Below are 17,911 nucleotides of genomic sequence, written 5' to 3' on the forward strand. Positions count from 1 at the left end.
CAAAGCAGAATTATGTATTTTTTTCTTTTTAATCTATTGTGAACTATGAAGACTAATTAAACACTCCATAGAAGTTCTAATTTTAACCAGAAAGCCATTAAATAATAGCTTTTATTTTGAAACCTGGCTGTTATAATGTGTGAAAAGGAGTTAAAAATTTTTTTTTTGGAAACTCCTCTAGAAAAATGAAGGTCTGATTGCTTGTCACCTTTCCTGAGTTCAGTGTTTGAGGGATGGATGCTTGTCCTTACCAGAAGAGCATTGCAAAGCATTGTAAAGTCATTCTGTCTACATACGAAATGTTTAACTTTTAGATGTTTGCTGTTTATGAAAACATTTGTGTGAGTAGATATGTTGAGATGTCTTTTCTTTGTTAATAATTGAGGCCAGTACGTAGTTTCTCACTTATTTCAATATGCTTTTCACTATTCAATTAAAGTTGTTTTGAGTACTTTTTTTATTGAGCAAGATTTTGTTTTTGAAGTGGCCTCACACACTTAACTGGCTTTAATTCTACAGTTCATTCCAATGAGATAATGGTATATGCCTAGTTAGAGCTCTTTGGAACATTTTTGGGTGGATCCAGCATATTTTATTTGCTAGTCCTCTCATATTTGAATACACTGTTCTTTGCTGCAAACTTAAGAGTGTAAATGTGAAAGGAAATGCCACAAGTTTCTTTGGGACCTCAAAGTCAGCTGCTGTCAGATTTTGAGTAAAGCTGGGTAAACTGGTAGATTTTTTCATCTCTTGTGAGTAGTGACACAAATTTGATCATAAGAAAAGTGTTGACATTTTTCTTGGAAAAGGTTTGTTTTGAGGCTACATTGATAAAGTCAGTGGGTTGGCTGTAGTATTCTGATATTCTCTGTGACACTGAGTGTAGAAGTTGAGTTCCCCCATAGCTTTTCACAACGTGGATCTCATGTTGCCAGAAAAAGATCAGGCAATTGAGATAGTTTGTGGTATAATGAGGAAATCTGTGTGGTAAGTGGATATTGTTTTGCTTGGTATGAATTATCAATTGGAGTAACAATGTGCTTTAACTCCAGTTTGCAGTGATCATAATTCTTTTGCACTATACATTGAGAGTAATTTATGAATTATGCACCTAACAGCATCAGTCCAAGTGGAGGAACTGAGGTAGATTACCTTAATGAAAAATGATTTTTAATTGTCCGCTTTAATTCACAAAGCCAATGTTTATACTGCCATGTCTACTGAATATAGACAGTATAGGACTGTCTGTATATAGAGAAGATTATTCCAGGAGAATAACAAAAAGAAATCTAGGAGATTCTAGGAATCTAGGAATTGTTATCTTGCAGTATATGTTGATATAATGTAATTCTAATACTGTCCTCACAGGTAAGAATAAAACATAAATGTTACTTTAAAACTACAGTTAAATTAGGAATCTTGTCTGTGAAAAGTATCTCCCAATTGCTCCTGTAATCAAGGGATTTCTCTTAGAGATATCTGAAAAGAAAGCACGAGAATAGCTTAGAATGTGCTTCCTCTTTGAGAAGGACAAGTGCTTAAATCTGAATTTTGAGGACTCTGCCATCGTTAGAACTAATAGAAACCATCAATCAAATATGTTGCTCCTTCCCTGTTGACTTTTACCCTCTGTGATGGTGGTCACTGGTTCCAGTGACCTCCACAGCTGCTGGTGCAAGACCTCCTCAATTGGAAAATTTTGTGGTTGTTGTTAGAAGAACATGATGACTATAGCAAAGAAAAGTAAGACAGCATCCTTCTGGCTACAGCTGTTTATTTTAAGTTAATTCTATGAATGAACAAAACTGTATTTACGTAGTTCTGTAAAAATTCTCAGTATGTTGAATTTCATTGGTGGTAACTCTTGGCAAACAGATTGTACATACTTGCTAAAGCCTTGCCATCTCTTGTAAACAATGTTTTGTTTTGAAGGTAGCTCTGTTTAGATGTGGAATAAAGTAACAGAAATGAGGGGGGAACAACTCAAGTGTCTAAACCATAGTGTCATGATTTTAGTATTATTTGGGTATTCAAGGTATCCTCATGGCAGAGTGGAGATAACACAGGCAAGATGGGCTCTGTTGGACAGCAATTGTAGGACTGTAGAGATACCATAGATTCTCTGAGATAACATTTGAGTCCAACCTCAGCTGACACAGTGAATTAAAAAGGCAATTTTATCTGAAAGGAATGAAACATAGCAGGGTACAAATCTGTCTAGAATTAAGATCAAACACATCCTCAACCCACAGAGTCTAAATCCAGCTTTACTCTTAAAAATGTGCAGGAATAAATAGAATTCAATAGCATTCATTGGCTGGAAAACCTGGACAGCTTGTTAACCAAAACTGAGGAGAAATAACAGTTTATATTGTACTTGTCATTGATTGAATTACTAATTGTTCTGTTTCTCTTTTAGGTTATGGTCAGACTGGTCCAGTCGTTCAGAGAGGTGGATATGACTCCATTGCAGCTGCTGTTTCTGGTCTCATGCATATCACAGGGCATGAGGTATAGTGCACAACTTACAAATTTCATAGACTCTTCGTGCCATATATCAAAACTGGCTGCTGCATGGAACAAGTCAGCCTATGCTAACATATCTGTTATACAAACCCTCCTGAGTCCAATAAGAGGTCTTATCTCTGGGAATCTAAGAAAATAATAGTGCTTATATACTTCAGGTATCTCACTCCAGGTAAAGAAAAATGCTCAAGAAACAGAAAATTAAAGAAAAAAAGAAAGATCCTAAATCTCCAGTGAATAAATTGACAATGTATGCTAACCTGTTAACAGCCACCTGCAGTCACTTCAAGAGCTGTAGTAGACACATTTTTGACAGCTGGATGATGGAACCATACCTATGTGTGTAAAGTCTCACTGATGTTTGGATATTGATATTCCCTTTTTAAAAGAGGGAATTGTGAAGCTATCTAGATAACTCTGACCAAATCTGGGTGTTTTTCAATCATTCTGCCTGCAAATAGGCAGAGAAATGCCATGCATTTCTAGAAAAGCTTTGTGTGCTGCTATTCCCACTGATGCCCAAGATCTGTGGTAGTTGTGGCAGTGCAGGAAGCATAACAGTAGTTTAGTATCTGGATTCTAGAGGTACACAGAACGTGTGTCTTCACCTCAGAAAAATGCTGGTCAAATAAGCATTTAATCAAGCTGTCTTGAATCACCTACAGATGCAGGGAATCTGGTCCCCAAATGTCCCTTCTTAAGTGAGGTAGTGTTACAAGTCTGTTCTATGCATTATAAATGCTAGATACTGTTCTGTGGTGGTGCTCCTGATACTCTGGAAGCAGTGCTGCAGATCTTGCGAGTACGATACTTGCATGCTCTGGATAAACAAGGAATTAATAAAGTTTCTGTACTTAGTGCCAGATATTCATGTTTGAGTAGGTTGCTGAAAGCTAACCACACATGATCTGGACACAACTCTATTGTAGGGTTGATATTCTGCCAATAGACTTGTTTTCTATTGAAAACAATGGCAAACATCAGAAGTTTGTACTTCTGGCAGCTATTGTTACCAGAGTTGTCCTTTTTATTAGTGAGAAAAAACAAAATCAAGCATTTTTTGACTGAGTAAGCAGAAACATCTTGTGCCTAGTGTCCTGAGACTGTCAATTTCTTTTTTGTTTTTGGTACGTACTTACAGTATGTCACATCTCAGAACATGAGAAGACATGGAATTGAGTGCAGTCTGTACAGGCACTTCCCTTCAAATACATAATGCACATATGTTCTAAGCAATGACTGGTCATAGTAACTACAGTCTAAGTAAATCTTGCATTGTGTCTTGTCATGTAGAATGGAGGTTAACACTTCCAATACAATGCCAGAAACTTCACGCACACCTCAAAATATACCAAACAAAATTAAAAGGGTATAAAGACTGTTAGAAAGGGGCAAATGTTAGTACAACATGAATAAAGGAAAGTATATTGAAAAATTGAAAAACGCGGGACTCTTGTACAGCTTTTCAGTGATATGTGAATGCCAGAATAAATAACAGTTACAGTGAATAATTGCATGCAAGTTATATTATGAAAGTAATATTTCTCAATGGCTGCTATGAAGATGGATTTTATTAAAAGATTGTGTTAAGATCTACCCTGGAAAACCAGATGTTCACATCACCTTACCAAGACTTGAAGCAATGTAATCATAGAAATAATTTAGTCATTGTCAGTAACAGCTTTGTCTGTAGGGGCTTCTAACAATTCATTCAAACTTAGTCACTCTTTTGCATGATCAAAATAAACATGCTAAAATTTGCTTATTTTTCTTTATTTGAAGTTGTTTATGTAGTATTTCCTCAGTTTCTCAAAACCATTTTTTGATGTATAGAGGGACAGTTTTGTTTCAAAGACTTAAGTAGTCAATGACTCCAAAGAAACAAATGTGCTTTTTGTTGTTGTAGTGAAAACTTACCCAAGTGGCTGTAAAATCATATAGTATGCTTGTTTGAAAGTTACTTTAAAATAGCAAAGTATTATTAATAGTAAAATCTTCCATGTTTTTCTTACATTTATGTTTGTGTGACTGAATTGTGTTTAAAATTTCACAAAACTAAGTCTGAACAAAAGTAGAAAACCTTGTTTCAGTCAACATGTAGAAAAGTGGCTAAAGTAAAGAAGAAAAAAGAATCTTACTCTTTCATGCTGGTTTTTTTAAAATAAAGCTTAAATTATTTATTGACCAGATAACATGGAATTAATGTGCCAAAAGTAATAATTTGAATGGGTAGACTAGGGTCTGATTTATTTTTTAGAATAAAATAAAAAAGGCCACTCTTATGAACTGGAAATGAAAAAAAAAAAAAGAAGAAAAAGTTATAACAGGTGGTGTTGGTTTTATATTTAATTGCAGTAGCTATAGATAAATCAGCATAACATCAGTGCAACAGTGCTCTTTGGAAACGTCCCTTTGGTAAACAAACCATTGAATGTTCTTGCAGGATGATCTTAGAGGCATCAGCTGATGCAGCAGACAAATTATAATGAATCTGTGCAGCAGCAACAAAGCATCAACATACCTGACTGAGGTGCTTAATGTTGAGGTATACATATTTATATCGAGGCATACATATTTACAGCTCCTTAGAAAGCATTTTAATAATAGGGTGAAATTTTGTCCTGTATCTGACATACTCAAAAATGTATAGATCCAAAAGCAGTATATATTTCTGCCTATAAAAAAAAAAAACAAAACAGCTTTCTTTTTACTTTCTTTTTTCCTGGTATCACTTAATGGTAATAACTTTGAAATGCTTCTGAGTGATAGTCTGAACCTTGAAATCAAGCTACAACTTCTGCAATATTGCAAAATTATTGGCACAAACAACTGCATTTGTGCTAGTGTTGTTTTTGCTGATTGTACAAACCCAAACACAGTAGAATAGTGTCTTTAAATCATCTTTTTGTGTAAAGAAACCTGCATGGAATTCAAGCTCTTACACATGTACTTGATTACTTCTGTATTAGAAGTGTATCACACCTGTGAAATTTGAAATTCTAATGTGTTTATGAGGGTAATCTGTTTTGTGTAAATTGCTAACACAAACCCATTTTGAATTAAAGTAGTTGCTTCAGGACACATTCAGGTTTTCTTTACATAAATTAAAATATGCTAAAGGACAAAGTTTGCACTGATGACACGTTTATTGTCCTGGATGACTTAATTTATAGATATTTCCTGGTTAAACATCACTTTCAACTTTCATATTTGATGAACAGAAAGTTCTTACTTAATATATTCAGATATATCAGTGCCAGATGAATATCCCTTTGATGAAAATTTCTGACTCATCAAGGCAATAACTTGAAATTAGTTAAATAAACCCCAGTTTAGTTACAAATCCCCTTCCATCTCCTAGTGGATTATTACATGTGGTCTTCAGTATTTGAAGTACCTTTATGGTGGTGTATTCTTTCTTGCGGAAAAACCATTTTGTTTTACTGAATATGAGACAGCATTTAATCTGCAATCCAGAGAGGCCATTCTTTGGTTTAAAACAAAACAAACTGTAACAAAAGAATACACATGGTATATATAGTTTAGAGCTATTGAAAAATACCAGCCATTGCTGGTTCATATTAGCTTCAGCAATTATTTCACATCTGTAAAGACTACTGGACTTAGAATGGTTTTATTAAGCATGTTATTTCAAAACAATTTTCATTTTAAAGGGATGAATTTTGTATTATTGATGTAAGTTTGGGAAGAGGAATTATGTCAAAGGGCAAAAAAAAAAGACCCAGGCAAAGAATCTTCTAAAACATGTTTTGGCTATATCCGGGCCAGAATAAGTCGTCGAATCTTAAGGAATTTGGCAAACAGCAAAAATTAGGAATAAAAGTGTGAAGTATAAGATTGAGCAATAGCAAAGCACAGTGATTTAAGAACAAAAGGTCTGCTCTACTGGTATGAATCTTTATCCTTTCAAATGAGGAAAAGGCAGGTCCTGATCCTGCACCTAATTTAGGGCTCAAGCCAGCCCCTGGGACTGGATGGCAGCTTTGTTTGCTTAAGGCATGTTCTCCCTGGCTATGGCTGCATTTGATCTTCCTACCAGAACAATAATATCATTTTTGTCTGGCAGGGGTGGTGGTGTTTGTCACTTTTGAAATAATTTGATTGAATAAAAGATACTGTATAGATCTTTACTTTGCCCAGGTAACTAGTATAATGTTAGCTACACAAAAGTACTGCTGTGCTGTCAGAAGCTCTGTCTAAAGGAAGGTACTTCTGTGTGTGTTTAGCTTTATCCTTCATGTAAAGCAGCTTCATGTCCCTTGTTCTGCAGGATAGTGACAAAAGCCTGAATTAATCCATTTCACAGTACTTACACCTGTGCATCCTGCCACAGAAAGACTGGTTTATTGCACAGGAGCGGATTGAAGCTGATTAAATGGTGAGGCATGGCAGCTAGTCATGAGTCTTGATAGAAAGACCAAGGAAGGCTAGAAATTGTGTGGACTGGTTCAGAATTATAGATTATGGAGTTTTAGGATAAAGCAAAGCCAACATGTTAAAAATACCACAGCAGTATAGTGCTAGTAGTTTGTAGGAGTGTTCTGTAAGGGGAAATTGTGGAAGTTTTTTTAGAAATAAAGGTGAACTTTTTACTGAGGCAAAGGAAGTGTTTGCTTTTAAACATTAGGTAGTTTAGTATTTGATGAGGAAGGTTCTGGAATTCATATGTAATCACTTATTAAAATAATCCCAATTTCTCCATCTTCGAAATGTAGTGTTCTCCTTCAAGGGTGAAATTAATGACACTCTGAAAACAGTGGAAAGTGTTTTCAAACTAAGAATGTTGCAGCACATCCGTTTGGAAAATCTAAAGTCTTTTTGGTCTCTTCTCAACCCAGTGAATGTAATGAAGTGGCTATAATAAAGAAAGAACAATTCAACAAACTGATTGCTTGCAACAGATAGTATGGGTTAATTTCTTTTTGTTTTTGGTTGAGTTTTTTTGTGTCTGGGGGAGAGTGGTTTGCTTTTGGTTTTGTTTGTGGGTTTTTTTTGTTTGTTTTGTTTTTTCTTTTATTTCTCTGTGGTAGCTCTGAGGAGCAAAACCATTCTCGTGGGCTAATTAGTTTTCTCAGTAGGCCTGTGCATATAAAAGTGAAGAATGAAATTTCCTGGTTTTCCCCAGAGCTGGGTACAATGAGAGTTGTAAATAGCTGAAACCTTCGAGCTGCGTTTTCTATAGGGAGGCTGAAGTAGCTTAGTGTAGAGTCTGGAGAAGGAAGAAATAAGAGATTCTTCAAAAAAGTAGTACTTCCTAAAGCAGTCTTCACCTTAATATTTTGTAGTTTATATATCATCCTATAGATATCTAGGCTATAGATAGTCAAAGACTAATCCTTAGTGCAGTTTGAAAGAGAGTAGCTAAGAATTTTTTTTTAAACTTTGTTATATTTTATACAGATTTTATAATTTTTAGTCAATTGCATGATATGAATAAGATAGCAGCCCTTTCCATCTTATGTAGAAAATATTGTCCTACTGTCTTTTATTTCAGAATTGCTCTAGTAATGTAATTGATAATAAAATAAAAAAATTTAAAGAAAAATATAACTTATATATGACTTGATATCAGACTTACGTAAATCCTGTTGGAGTGCAAAAGAAAAATGATGGTGAAGATTAATTTTCTTACGTGAAGCCAAGACACTTTTTTTTAATAATTATTAGTAAACAATTCTTGCATCTTATTTAGAAGATTATTATTACAATAATTATACTTAGGAGTTTAGACATGGCTAATTAAAATAATTCTGTAAATTCAATTTTATTGAATTTATGCTGCATTAGTTCAAATACATTTATGGTAACTTGACAAACAGTTATTATTTATCAATTATACTGATTTTAACTTGTCCTATGGTAGGCTTACTTGGGTGCCAGAGCTCTGGAGCAGTCTCATTAGCTTTGCACTGCTATTTTTCTTCAAAACTTGAAAACTTAAAAAAAAAAAGAATCAACAAAGAATAAGACTTCAAAATAAGGAACTGCTGTGACAATCTGATCACCTGACCTCCAACTTTTCAGAGTAGGAAATGGGAGAATATTTCAGAAGAAGCACTTCAAAGATCCTATGATAAAAGCCTAGCTGGGCTGAAATTATAAGTTCATTTTGCCATTGATTTCAGAGGGGACGTATATCATGCCAATGATTACAGAAGTTCTGAAACACATGATGTAAAATGAAGATTCTTCCCTTGATGCCAGAAAAGGGATGACATACAGAGAAAGGATATTTGAACAAACAACTTTTCAGTGACTTCAGTTAAAAGGTCATGAATTTGCATGTATTTGCATGTGTAATATTTACATGTGTAAACAAAAAGTTTTTGTTTTCTTATTAGAAGCCTGGAATGTGTATATTGGAAAATATAAAACTGAACTTTGGCTCGGGGAGGGACTGAAGAGGAGGGAGAAAAAGGAAGTGAGAAGAATGAAGCAATATGGTTCTGCATTTTAAACAGATAGGCACCTGTGTCAGCATACTGTGGAAGTTGTTTAGGCCTTTGGCTTCTAGACATAATAAAATTCAGTCTTCGCTAGCTTCTCCTGTCTCTAATATTACCTCTTTTCTTTTTGCACTGGTGAGTTGAAGCATTATGTTATTAGGGACAAAAAGTTGCATAATAAATCCTTCATGATTTGCAGTATGTGACATCACAAAGTGGCAGTGTTGTGTACATGCTGCAAGAATATCTGTTTTTTAGTGGTGGTTTTCATACATCAGTTCACTCAAAGATACTGATTTCTTGCACTAACTGCAATTGAGTGCAACCATCCAACCAATTCCTTATCTACCAAGTGGCCGGTTTAGAGACAAGCATGTCATGTGGGACAGTGTGAAATGCTTTGCACAAGTCCAAGTAGATGGCATCAGTCACTCTTCCCAGATCTGCTACTGCTGTAACCCCATCATAGAAGACCACTAAATTTGTCAGGCACAATTTGCCCATAGTGAAGCCATGTTGGCTGTCACAAATCACCTGCTTATTTTCCATGTGCCTCCATGTGCATAGCTTCCAGGAGAATCTGCTCCATAATCCTGTTGGATAGGAAGAGGAGACCAGGAGACTGGTGGGCCCATAGTTCCCTGGGTCTTCTTTTTTACCCTTTTAAAATATGGGGGTTATGTTTCCCTTTTTCCAGTCAGTGGGAACTTCTTTGGACTACCATGACTTCTCAAATAAGGTGGATAGTGGCTTAGCCATTCCCACTGCCAAATCCCTTGGGTCCTGCAGATGTATGTCATCAGGTCCAATGGATTATGCACCTTCAGGTTCCTTAGATGGTCTTAAACCTGATCTTTTCCTACAGCGTGTGGTTCTATGTTGTTGCCTCTCCAACAGATATTGGGATGGTTGAAGCCCCCCATGAGGACCAGGGCTTGTGAATGCGAGGCCACTGCAATCTGTCTATAGAGAGCCCCATCCACTCCATCTCCCTGGATGGGCACGTGCAGCAGGATTGAAACGTTACCTGCAATTGCCCTCTCCGTGCTCTCATTCAGCCCTTCATCCATCCCCAGTGAAACTGTATGTGCTCCAGCTGGTCACTGACATAGAGGGAAACACTGCCTCCTGGTCTCCTCTGCCTGTCCTTCCTAAAGAGCCTATACACCTCCATTCCAACACTCCAGTCACAGGAGTCATTCCACCATGTCTCTGTCAAGCCAATAAGATCCCAGCCCTGCACAATCATATTGTCTCTGCTTGTTTTCCTGCTTTTAATTTTTTCTTTGTTTATTGTTTTGTCTTATTTCATTTTGGGGTGTTTTCTTTTTCCTTAGGATGGTGAGCCAGTTAGACCAGGAGTAGCAATGACAGACCTTGCTACTGGGTTGTACACATATGGAGCAATTATGGCTGGTTTACTTCAGAGGTATAAGACGGGAAAAGGACTACACATTGACTGCAATCTCTTGTCAACTCAGGTAAGAGTTGTAAAAAAATTGCTTTTTGTTGTGTAGATGTTTGAACCTAATACTATTTGGTTATAAACTAATGTGCATTAGTTAATATAACTAATGACAACAATAATGACAGTAATGACATTAGTGATCATTCTCTTAACCTGCCACCCTGGTAGTGACCATTTTATATGACATGGTTATTGTTACTACTGCACTAAGTTTGGTTTTCGTTTTTTACAAAGGACTACCATGCTCTTTCAAAGCACGGGTTAATCGAGGTTTATAATATCTCTGAGATTGTAACAGTTGTAGTGAGTAATTTGAGACAGACAAGCCTAAAGTGGTGAAACCAATGTTGAAAGGAAGGCTTTGGCACTGGGTAATGTTACTTTTAGAGCAACTGAATAACTTGTGCAAAATCACCCAGAGTAATAAAGTATCACCCAAGTTTCAAAGTAATGTAATCTGGGGGGAGCTGCCTTGTGGCTCTGGGAGTTAAAGAATGAGGTAGATTAGAAGATGCAGCATTTTTCCTAGACGTTAAAGGCAAAGTTGTTTTGATCATGAAAGATATACCATATACTACAAACAATGAGAATTTTAACTCTTCTTTGAATATTTAAACATCACTGGTGCAATGATTTATAATTTCTAAAAAGCAAGTGACATCGGTATGAGGTGCATATGATCAGATGGTATGTTGTCTTGCTGATGTAGGTACTTGCTGATATCAACTGGGTATATGATACAGAGGAATTTTTGTTTATGTTTTAAAATGTACGTAAAAATTGTATGCAGTCCTAATTAAAGTGACTACAGTGCTCCATTGTTTTCATCTTTATTCAATTGTATTTTTCTTCACATTATACCTGTCAGTACAGTTGAGAAATGACAGTGCCCATTGTGCTAAAAGTTGGCCCAGCTGTGAGCAAGAGGTTGGACACCTATACTCTTGTATTATAACAATGATTGAGACTAATGATTGAGGTTGCTCTTGTTTTAGTGCCTACTGCTTTTGTCTGAATAACTACTGAAATCAGAAAGGAGGGGAAATCCTTGCTTAAATAAATAAAGAACTTTTCATTTGTTTCAGAACAAGTGTTTGTAAGAACTGAAATTAATTATACTTAAATATATTCATAAATGTATCTGTATTGGAATAATATTTAGAAAAAAAGCAGTTTAGAAAAATATTTTAAATGTGTATTAAATGCTTATTAAGTATTTTATATATATATGGATGTAGTGGGGTTTTATGTTTAAGGTATTGTAGTGTTATATATTATGGCAACTGCTCCTTGATCTTTTAATTTCTAATTTTATTAAAAATACTTCAGAAAATTTTTATTAATTTCCAGAGTAATCTGGGGGGAGGAAGGGGGGTGTTTAACTCCTTGTTCCACTGGTTTTTGGCTTTTTTTTAAATGTAGTTTTCTTGATTATTATTAGGTATTTTATCAAATGCTGAAAGCAAGAAGAGTTGAAGTTAGGTGTTTCTGTAGCCCTCTTATTTCAGCCTGTTTTGTTACCTCATTTGCCTTCATAATCTTTTTCCTTAATTAGGGTAGATTTGTCTATGCACAGAACTGTTCTTATACTGCAAAATTTCCATCTGAACTTCCACATCATCATCCTTTAGGCCGCTCACTGGCATAAACAAGAAAGAGATTGAAGACTTGGATAGATGTTAGTGAACAAAGCATGTGACATGGTGTTTGTCTTCTACATGATTCGTTGAAGCAGTGCTAAATGGTCAAGGAAAAGCTCAGTAGTTTTTCGGGTTTTTTTAAACATAAACCGCTTCCCTGCTTGTTATCAAAGTACAGTTATCTAAAAGTTATTAAGACGTAATTCCATAAATGCACACTCTCATTGAAAAATAAATGTTTTTATTTACTTCATTGTGGGGTAAATGAAATTCAAATAAGTTGGTATATTGGAACAGAGTATGGGTAAAAGATGTTATTCAGAAAAGAGCTCTTTTAGGGGTTTAGATAATCTGATTGCCTCAGTCCAAATTAATTTTAGGGTGTTGGCCCAAGACTGTAATGAGAACATCTATTAAATTGGAAGAAGTGTTTATGGATGAGGTTCTAAAGTACAAAAAATAAAAGCATGTGATCAATCCCATTACAAAGATGTGTTAAAATGAATGAAGAAAAACCTAAGTTGCAGCTGAGTCTGTCTCAGACAGAACATGTAGTTTGTTGGTTCATTTTCTTTCCTTTTGTAAAACTGGTGGTTACTTTTAAGTTTTTAAGGATCAGTGTCTCTACTAAGAAACAGTAGTACAAAGCTGAAAATTAATGTAAATAAATAAATTATTCTTGCAATACTTCTGATGGTAGTGAGTTTTTTTAAACGAGTTTAGACAATTACTGTGATATGATCAGGGTCTTTAAAGATACATGTTTCCAAAGAGATTTTGGTTTTATGTCCCAACTAAATATCTAAAGCTAGCTTTTCCTCATGTGATGAATGTTCAAAAAGAAGACCTTTTGAAGTTTCTCATGGATGCTGCCAAAAAAATAAGGAACCTAAAGTTTTAGACTTTCAGTTTATTAGGTTCTTGTTGCTGTTGATTAATGGTAGGATCTAGAGGTCAAACAGAGACATCGTGAAAACTTTTCCTTCAGCTTGAGATTCACTGAAGTGTAGTCATTTTTCATGAGAAAAAAAGGAATCTTCTATGTGTGCTGAACCATCCTATTTATAGTGTTGCGACAGCAGGGTCTTGTATGAAACTTCTTGGTTTTGCCAGCATTTCATGCACTGAGCTAATACAGCAGTGTGCTTGGACCTTTTGTCCATCCCTTCCTCTGAACTGAAAATTGCAAACCTGGCCAATACACGTCTTCATTGTTCAGTGCTGATGACTTTGACTATGTCAGAAAGGAATGAAAACCCCAGGGGTTAAGTCACTCAGGTGATTAGAAAATCTTGAAAACTGCTTGGTTTGTTTTATAGCAGAAAGCCCAGCATTTTAACGTCCATCTGTGTCCGTACTATCACTTTTCTGCATGCCTTGTAGAGGATTTAAATTTTTTTTTGCAGAGGGGAGGGCTGGAGAATGCTTTTGATACTAATTTCCTGCACAGACATGCAAATAACAAAGAGCATTGAAATGAATTCAACTGCCAACAAAACTGATCTGAAGCTTTTTAAAGAACTAACCCACTGACTGGCAAGTTAGTTTCGTATTTGTGATATGTGTAGAACCAAATTATAAGTGAGATCCTGTTCTCTGAAGAAATATTTTTTTGTGTTTTAAACACTTACTACTACCAAAGAAGATTTCTTTCCCCACAACAAAATAGGATTCTAGGATTTTTTTGAACAAGCAATATGGTAACTCTTAGGATGTGGTTTTGCAGTGAGCAGAAACTTTTTTATCTCTCATCTATAAACTTTTAACCCATGTCATATGATTCCTTTGAAATTTTTGACTTTTAGATGATTCACAGTTGTCAGCTCCAGACCTTTCAGCATCTAAATAGTGTCCTTTAGATGATACTGGTAAATAAGAAGGAAGTGGGGTTTGGATTTGGTTCCAATTACGCAATTGTGCCTTTTCTTCTGTTGTGGCTTAAAAAAATCTCTTGGAAGTTTTAGTATCCTTCCTGTATTTAATTACAACCAGGCTCCAACAAATACTGTAATAGGCTGGTTTCGTTTGGATTAAAAATCTGCAAGAAATGTTTTGCATTTAACATTTACGCAATTTTGAAGTATATTTTTTCCCAGATTCCATAGACAGAATAATGTGGTTAATATTATTTGTATAACATGATTGTTCATCAGACACTTCTCTGCTTCTAATTACTATGTTTTAGTTTGTGTTTGCTGTAGCAAACACTTAATCTTCTGAAAATATTGAACTGACTCTAGAAAAACCTAGAAAATTGGTATAAATTATTTTCATTATTTCATTTTTGTGCTTAATTTAACTGTTAATTTACTGAGGGAATGATGAGGGTAAGAAGCTATTAGTTTTTGTTTCTGCATCACATTTTCCCAAGATCATTCTGTTTAAAGCTTATCTATTTAAGGTGCTTTCAGTGCTATCTATTCAGGGCTTTCATGGCATGTCTTTTAGCAATTATTGAGTATAGGTGAAACTGGTAGCCGTTGCATACTGCCTCTAGGACATACATGACATGATAGAATCCCTGAGCAGTAAGTTGTGTGGAATATCAATCTTGGAACTTAAATACTGCTCAGGTGTCTTGACTGTATCTTGTTGCCTCTCCGCTTGCTGAGAGTCATGAGTTGACTGAATACCAAAAGAAAATCGTCTTTTTTAGAGGTTATTGCTTCTGGTGATTTTGGAGGCCAGCTATGAGGACTGTTACACAGTTGTCTTGTTTTTGGGTATGGTTTGAATAAGTGGGTTTTTTACAAGCTTATAAAGCATCATCTTTGAAAAACATTGTATTCTTAATCTCCATCATAAAAAATTGAGCATGTGATGTATAGAGATGTCATCTTTTTCACTGTATAGCTCTCATATGGAAAAATAACAAAATCTGAATTAAAGTGAACATTTCTTTAAACATATACTGCACTTTAAACACTTCTTGGCCTGTATTCTTGACAATTTCCATTGCGGACAGCCATATAACTAAGAACAGAACTTATCCCTCTGGGTTTTAAGCAGCAAAATTTGATTGAATAGACCAGAAGACCATACTAACATGACAGTAACTCAATTTAATACTGGCCTCTGTGGAATGTGTGTTATAATTTCTAATGATTAGTTATGCAGTCATTGGTACAACATCCTCCAACTGGATCTTGGTTTTATTTAGTGGCTTTCTTTACTCTGTAAATAGAGTACATATTCAAATTGCAAGGGCATTTCTTCTTTCTGCTACCTGACTGTAAATTCTGTCTTTTTGTCTTTGTTACCATTGCTTGTGTGCTAAAGAAACCAAGCCTGAATGAGTTGCAGCTTCATTTTCCTGTGTTGATCTGCCTCTGTCATTAATTAGAGAAAGACTAGAAAGGAGATAGAAAAAATATGCCCTTTATTACTAAAAAAACCAAAAATGGCTGCCTAGAGCAGGTAGGGGAGAGAGTTTGAAGACTAAGGAAGACATTTCTTTTAATGAGTTTTTAATTTAGATGACCTTTAAATAAGGGTATAATCTTGGAAATGGAACCAAGATGTTTATTACTAGCAGATCAGATTTCAGAATCATGCTGAGTACTAGGAGAAGGATAACCTGGGTAACTGAAAAGAAAGGGGAAAGATTTAAGCAACTGGTAGCAGAACAAATACATTTAGTGTACCCCAAAATCTCACCTGAATCTCACTTTCTAAACTCATAGAAGCTTTCAGAAGTCATTCTATAAGTTCATCAAATTAGGATAGAGCCTTTCAACACATTATGCTCCCTTTATTTATGTAAACAACAAGTAAAAGGGTTGTAACTTGATGGAAGAGGTTTCAATTTTATGTCATGGAAAATCTTATGTTAGCAAGACAGCGGATTTTTATGTGCTGTTGAACCTCTGGAAATCTAATAAACCTTAACAAGCGTGGCATTTTTGGGTATGCTGATAGAACTCTAACTAAGGTTTCAACACTGCTTAGTTTGATTACTTCAGATAACTCTCATTAAATTTTCTCCGTAGATTATAATTTATAAAAAAAAGGTGAAGTAAAGGATGATGCTAGAACACATTTGAAATAATGACTTCCTTTGGTCTGACAAGGTCCTGCTGCCAGAATTTCTCTTTGTATTCAGCACAGTATTGTTTCTGTATTCAGTATTGGTTTTGGCTAATCAGTTAGATTGCAAACTCTTTAGAGAAGTGACATGTGATCAGGCCAAAAGTAATAATTTATTACTTATTATGTTATAGTGAAAGCTATAAAAAATGTGTTCAGGCTCTAGTTTAGGACTTCCAAAACAGGTATCCATTAAACTGCTGGAAAGTCATAGAACTATCAAGGTTGAAAGAGACCCTTAAAATCATGAAGTCCAGTTGTCAACCCAGAACTGCCACTGTAACTGATAAACCCCTGAACCACATCACCCAGATCCAGACACCTCTTGGATGTCTCCAGGGATGGTGACTCCACCCTGGACAACTTATCTGAATGCCTACCCTGACCACCCTAATGCTAATTTTTTTCCTAGTATCTTGTCTGAATCTCCCTGTCTCAGCTTAAGGCCCTTTCCTCTGGTCCGCTCACTGCAGGCACAGCAGAAGAGACCAGTCCCCACCTCACTACAGCCTCCTTTCAGGTAGTTGTAGAGAGCAATGAGGTCCCTCCTGAGCCTGCTCTTCTGGAGCATAAACAACCCCAGCCCCCTCAGCCATTCCTCATAAAACATGTTTTCCAGACCTTTCACAAGCCTTGTTGCTCTTCCTTGGACACGCTCCAGCACCTCAATGTCCTTTCTAGAGTGAAAGGCCCAGAAAGGAGCACACTCAAGGTGTGGCCTCACCAGTGCCGAGTACACGAGGGTGATCACTGCCCTGGTGCTGCTGGCTGCACTGTTCTTCACAGAGGCCAGGATGCCATGGATCTTCTTGGCCACCTGGGCACACTGCTGGCTCATATTGAGCCAACTGTTAACCAGCACCCCCAGGTCCCCTTCTGCTGAACAGCTCTTGAGCCTCTCCTCCCCAAGCTTGTAGGGCTGCATGGGGTTGCTGGGACCCGAGTGCAGGACCCTGCACTTCCCCTTTGTCCTCATGCTGTTGTCCTCAGCACATCGATCAAGCCTGTCCAGGTTTCTCTGCAAAGCCTTCCTACTCTTGAGCAGATCAATACTCCCACCCAACTAAATGTCTTCTGTAAATTTACTGAGGGTGCCTTGAATCCCCAGGTCTGGATCACTAATAAAGATATCAAACAGGGACCAACCCCAAAACTGAGCCCCGGGGAACACTGCTAGTGACCCACCACCAGGTGGATTTAGTTCCATTCACCACAACTCTCTGGGCCTGGCCACCCAGCCAGGTTTCTGCCTGCCGAAGAGTCCACCCATCCAAGCCGTGAGCAGCCAGTTTTTCTAAGAGGATGCTGTGGGAGACTCTGAAATGCATTACTGAAGTCTAGCAGACTCTGTCAAATGCATTACTGAAGTCTAGCAAGAGTATATGCACAGCCTTTCCCTCATCTACTAAGTGGGTCACTTGGTCATAGAAGAAGATGAGATTGGTCAAGCAGGACTTGCCTTTCATAATGCATGTTGGCTGGGCTTGATCCCCTGATTGTCCTTCATGTGCCATGTAATGGCACTCAGGGTGATCTCTTCCATAACGTTGATTGGAACCGAGGTCAGGCTGACAGACCTGTAGTTCCCTGTTGCAGTGGGGATCCTGCAACATGCATATATCAAACCAGGAGTCCCGTGGAAAGGAAATATATATGGACAGACAGATTCTTGATAGCTGTTTCAGAGATGTTTATTTCTCCAGCCGCATGGCCGGAGCTCTGCC

General features: G+C 36.6%; 1 protein-coding gene across 3 annotated transcripts in view; it reads left to right on the forward strand.

The window, feature by feature from the left end:
- SUGCT (succinyl-CoA:glutarate-CoA transferase) overlaps positions 1-17,911 on the forward strand; it is a 346,089-nt gene that overhangs the window by 34,342 nt on the left and 293,836 nt on the right. For all 3 annotated transcript variants that reach the window (XM_008633828.2, XM_017734627.1, XM_017734628.1), the window contains exons 6-7: positions 2,420-2,511; positions 10,331-10,474. In XM_008633828.2, coding sequence (XP_008632050.1) covers positions 2,420-2,511; positions 10,331-10,474 — 236 coding nt within the window. The remainder of the gene's footprint in view (positions 1-2,419; positions 2,512-10,330; positions 10,475-17,911) is intronic.

The sequence above is a fragment of the Corvus brachyrhynchos genome, unplaced genomic scaffold (genome assembly GCF_000691975.1).
Source record: "Corvus brachyrhynchos isolate BGI_N302 unplaced genomic scaffold, ASM69197v1 scaffold94, whole genome shotgun sequence".
NCBI lineage: Eukaryota > Metazoa > Chordata > Aves > Passeriformes > Corvidae > Corvus > Corvus brachyrhynchos.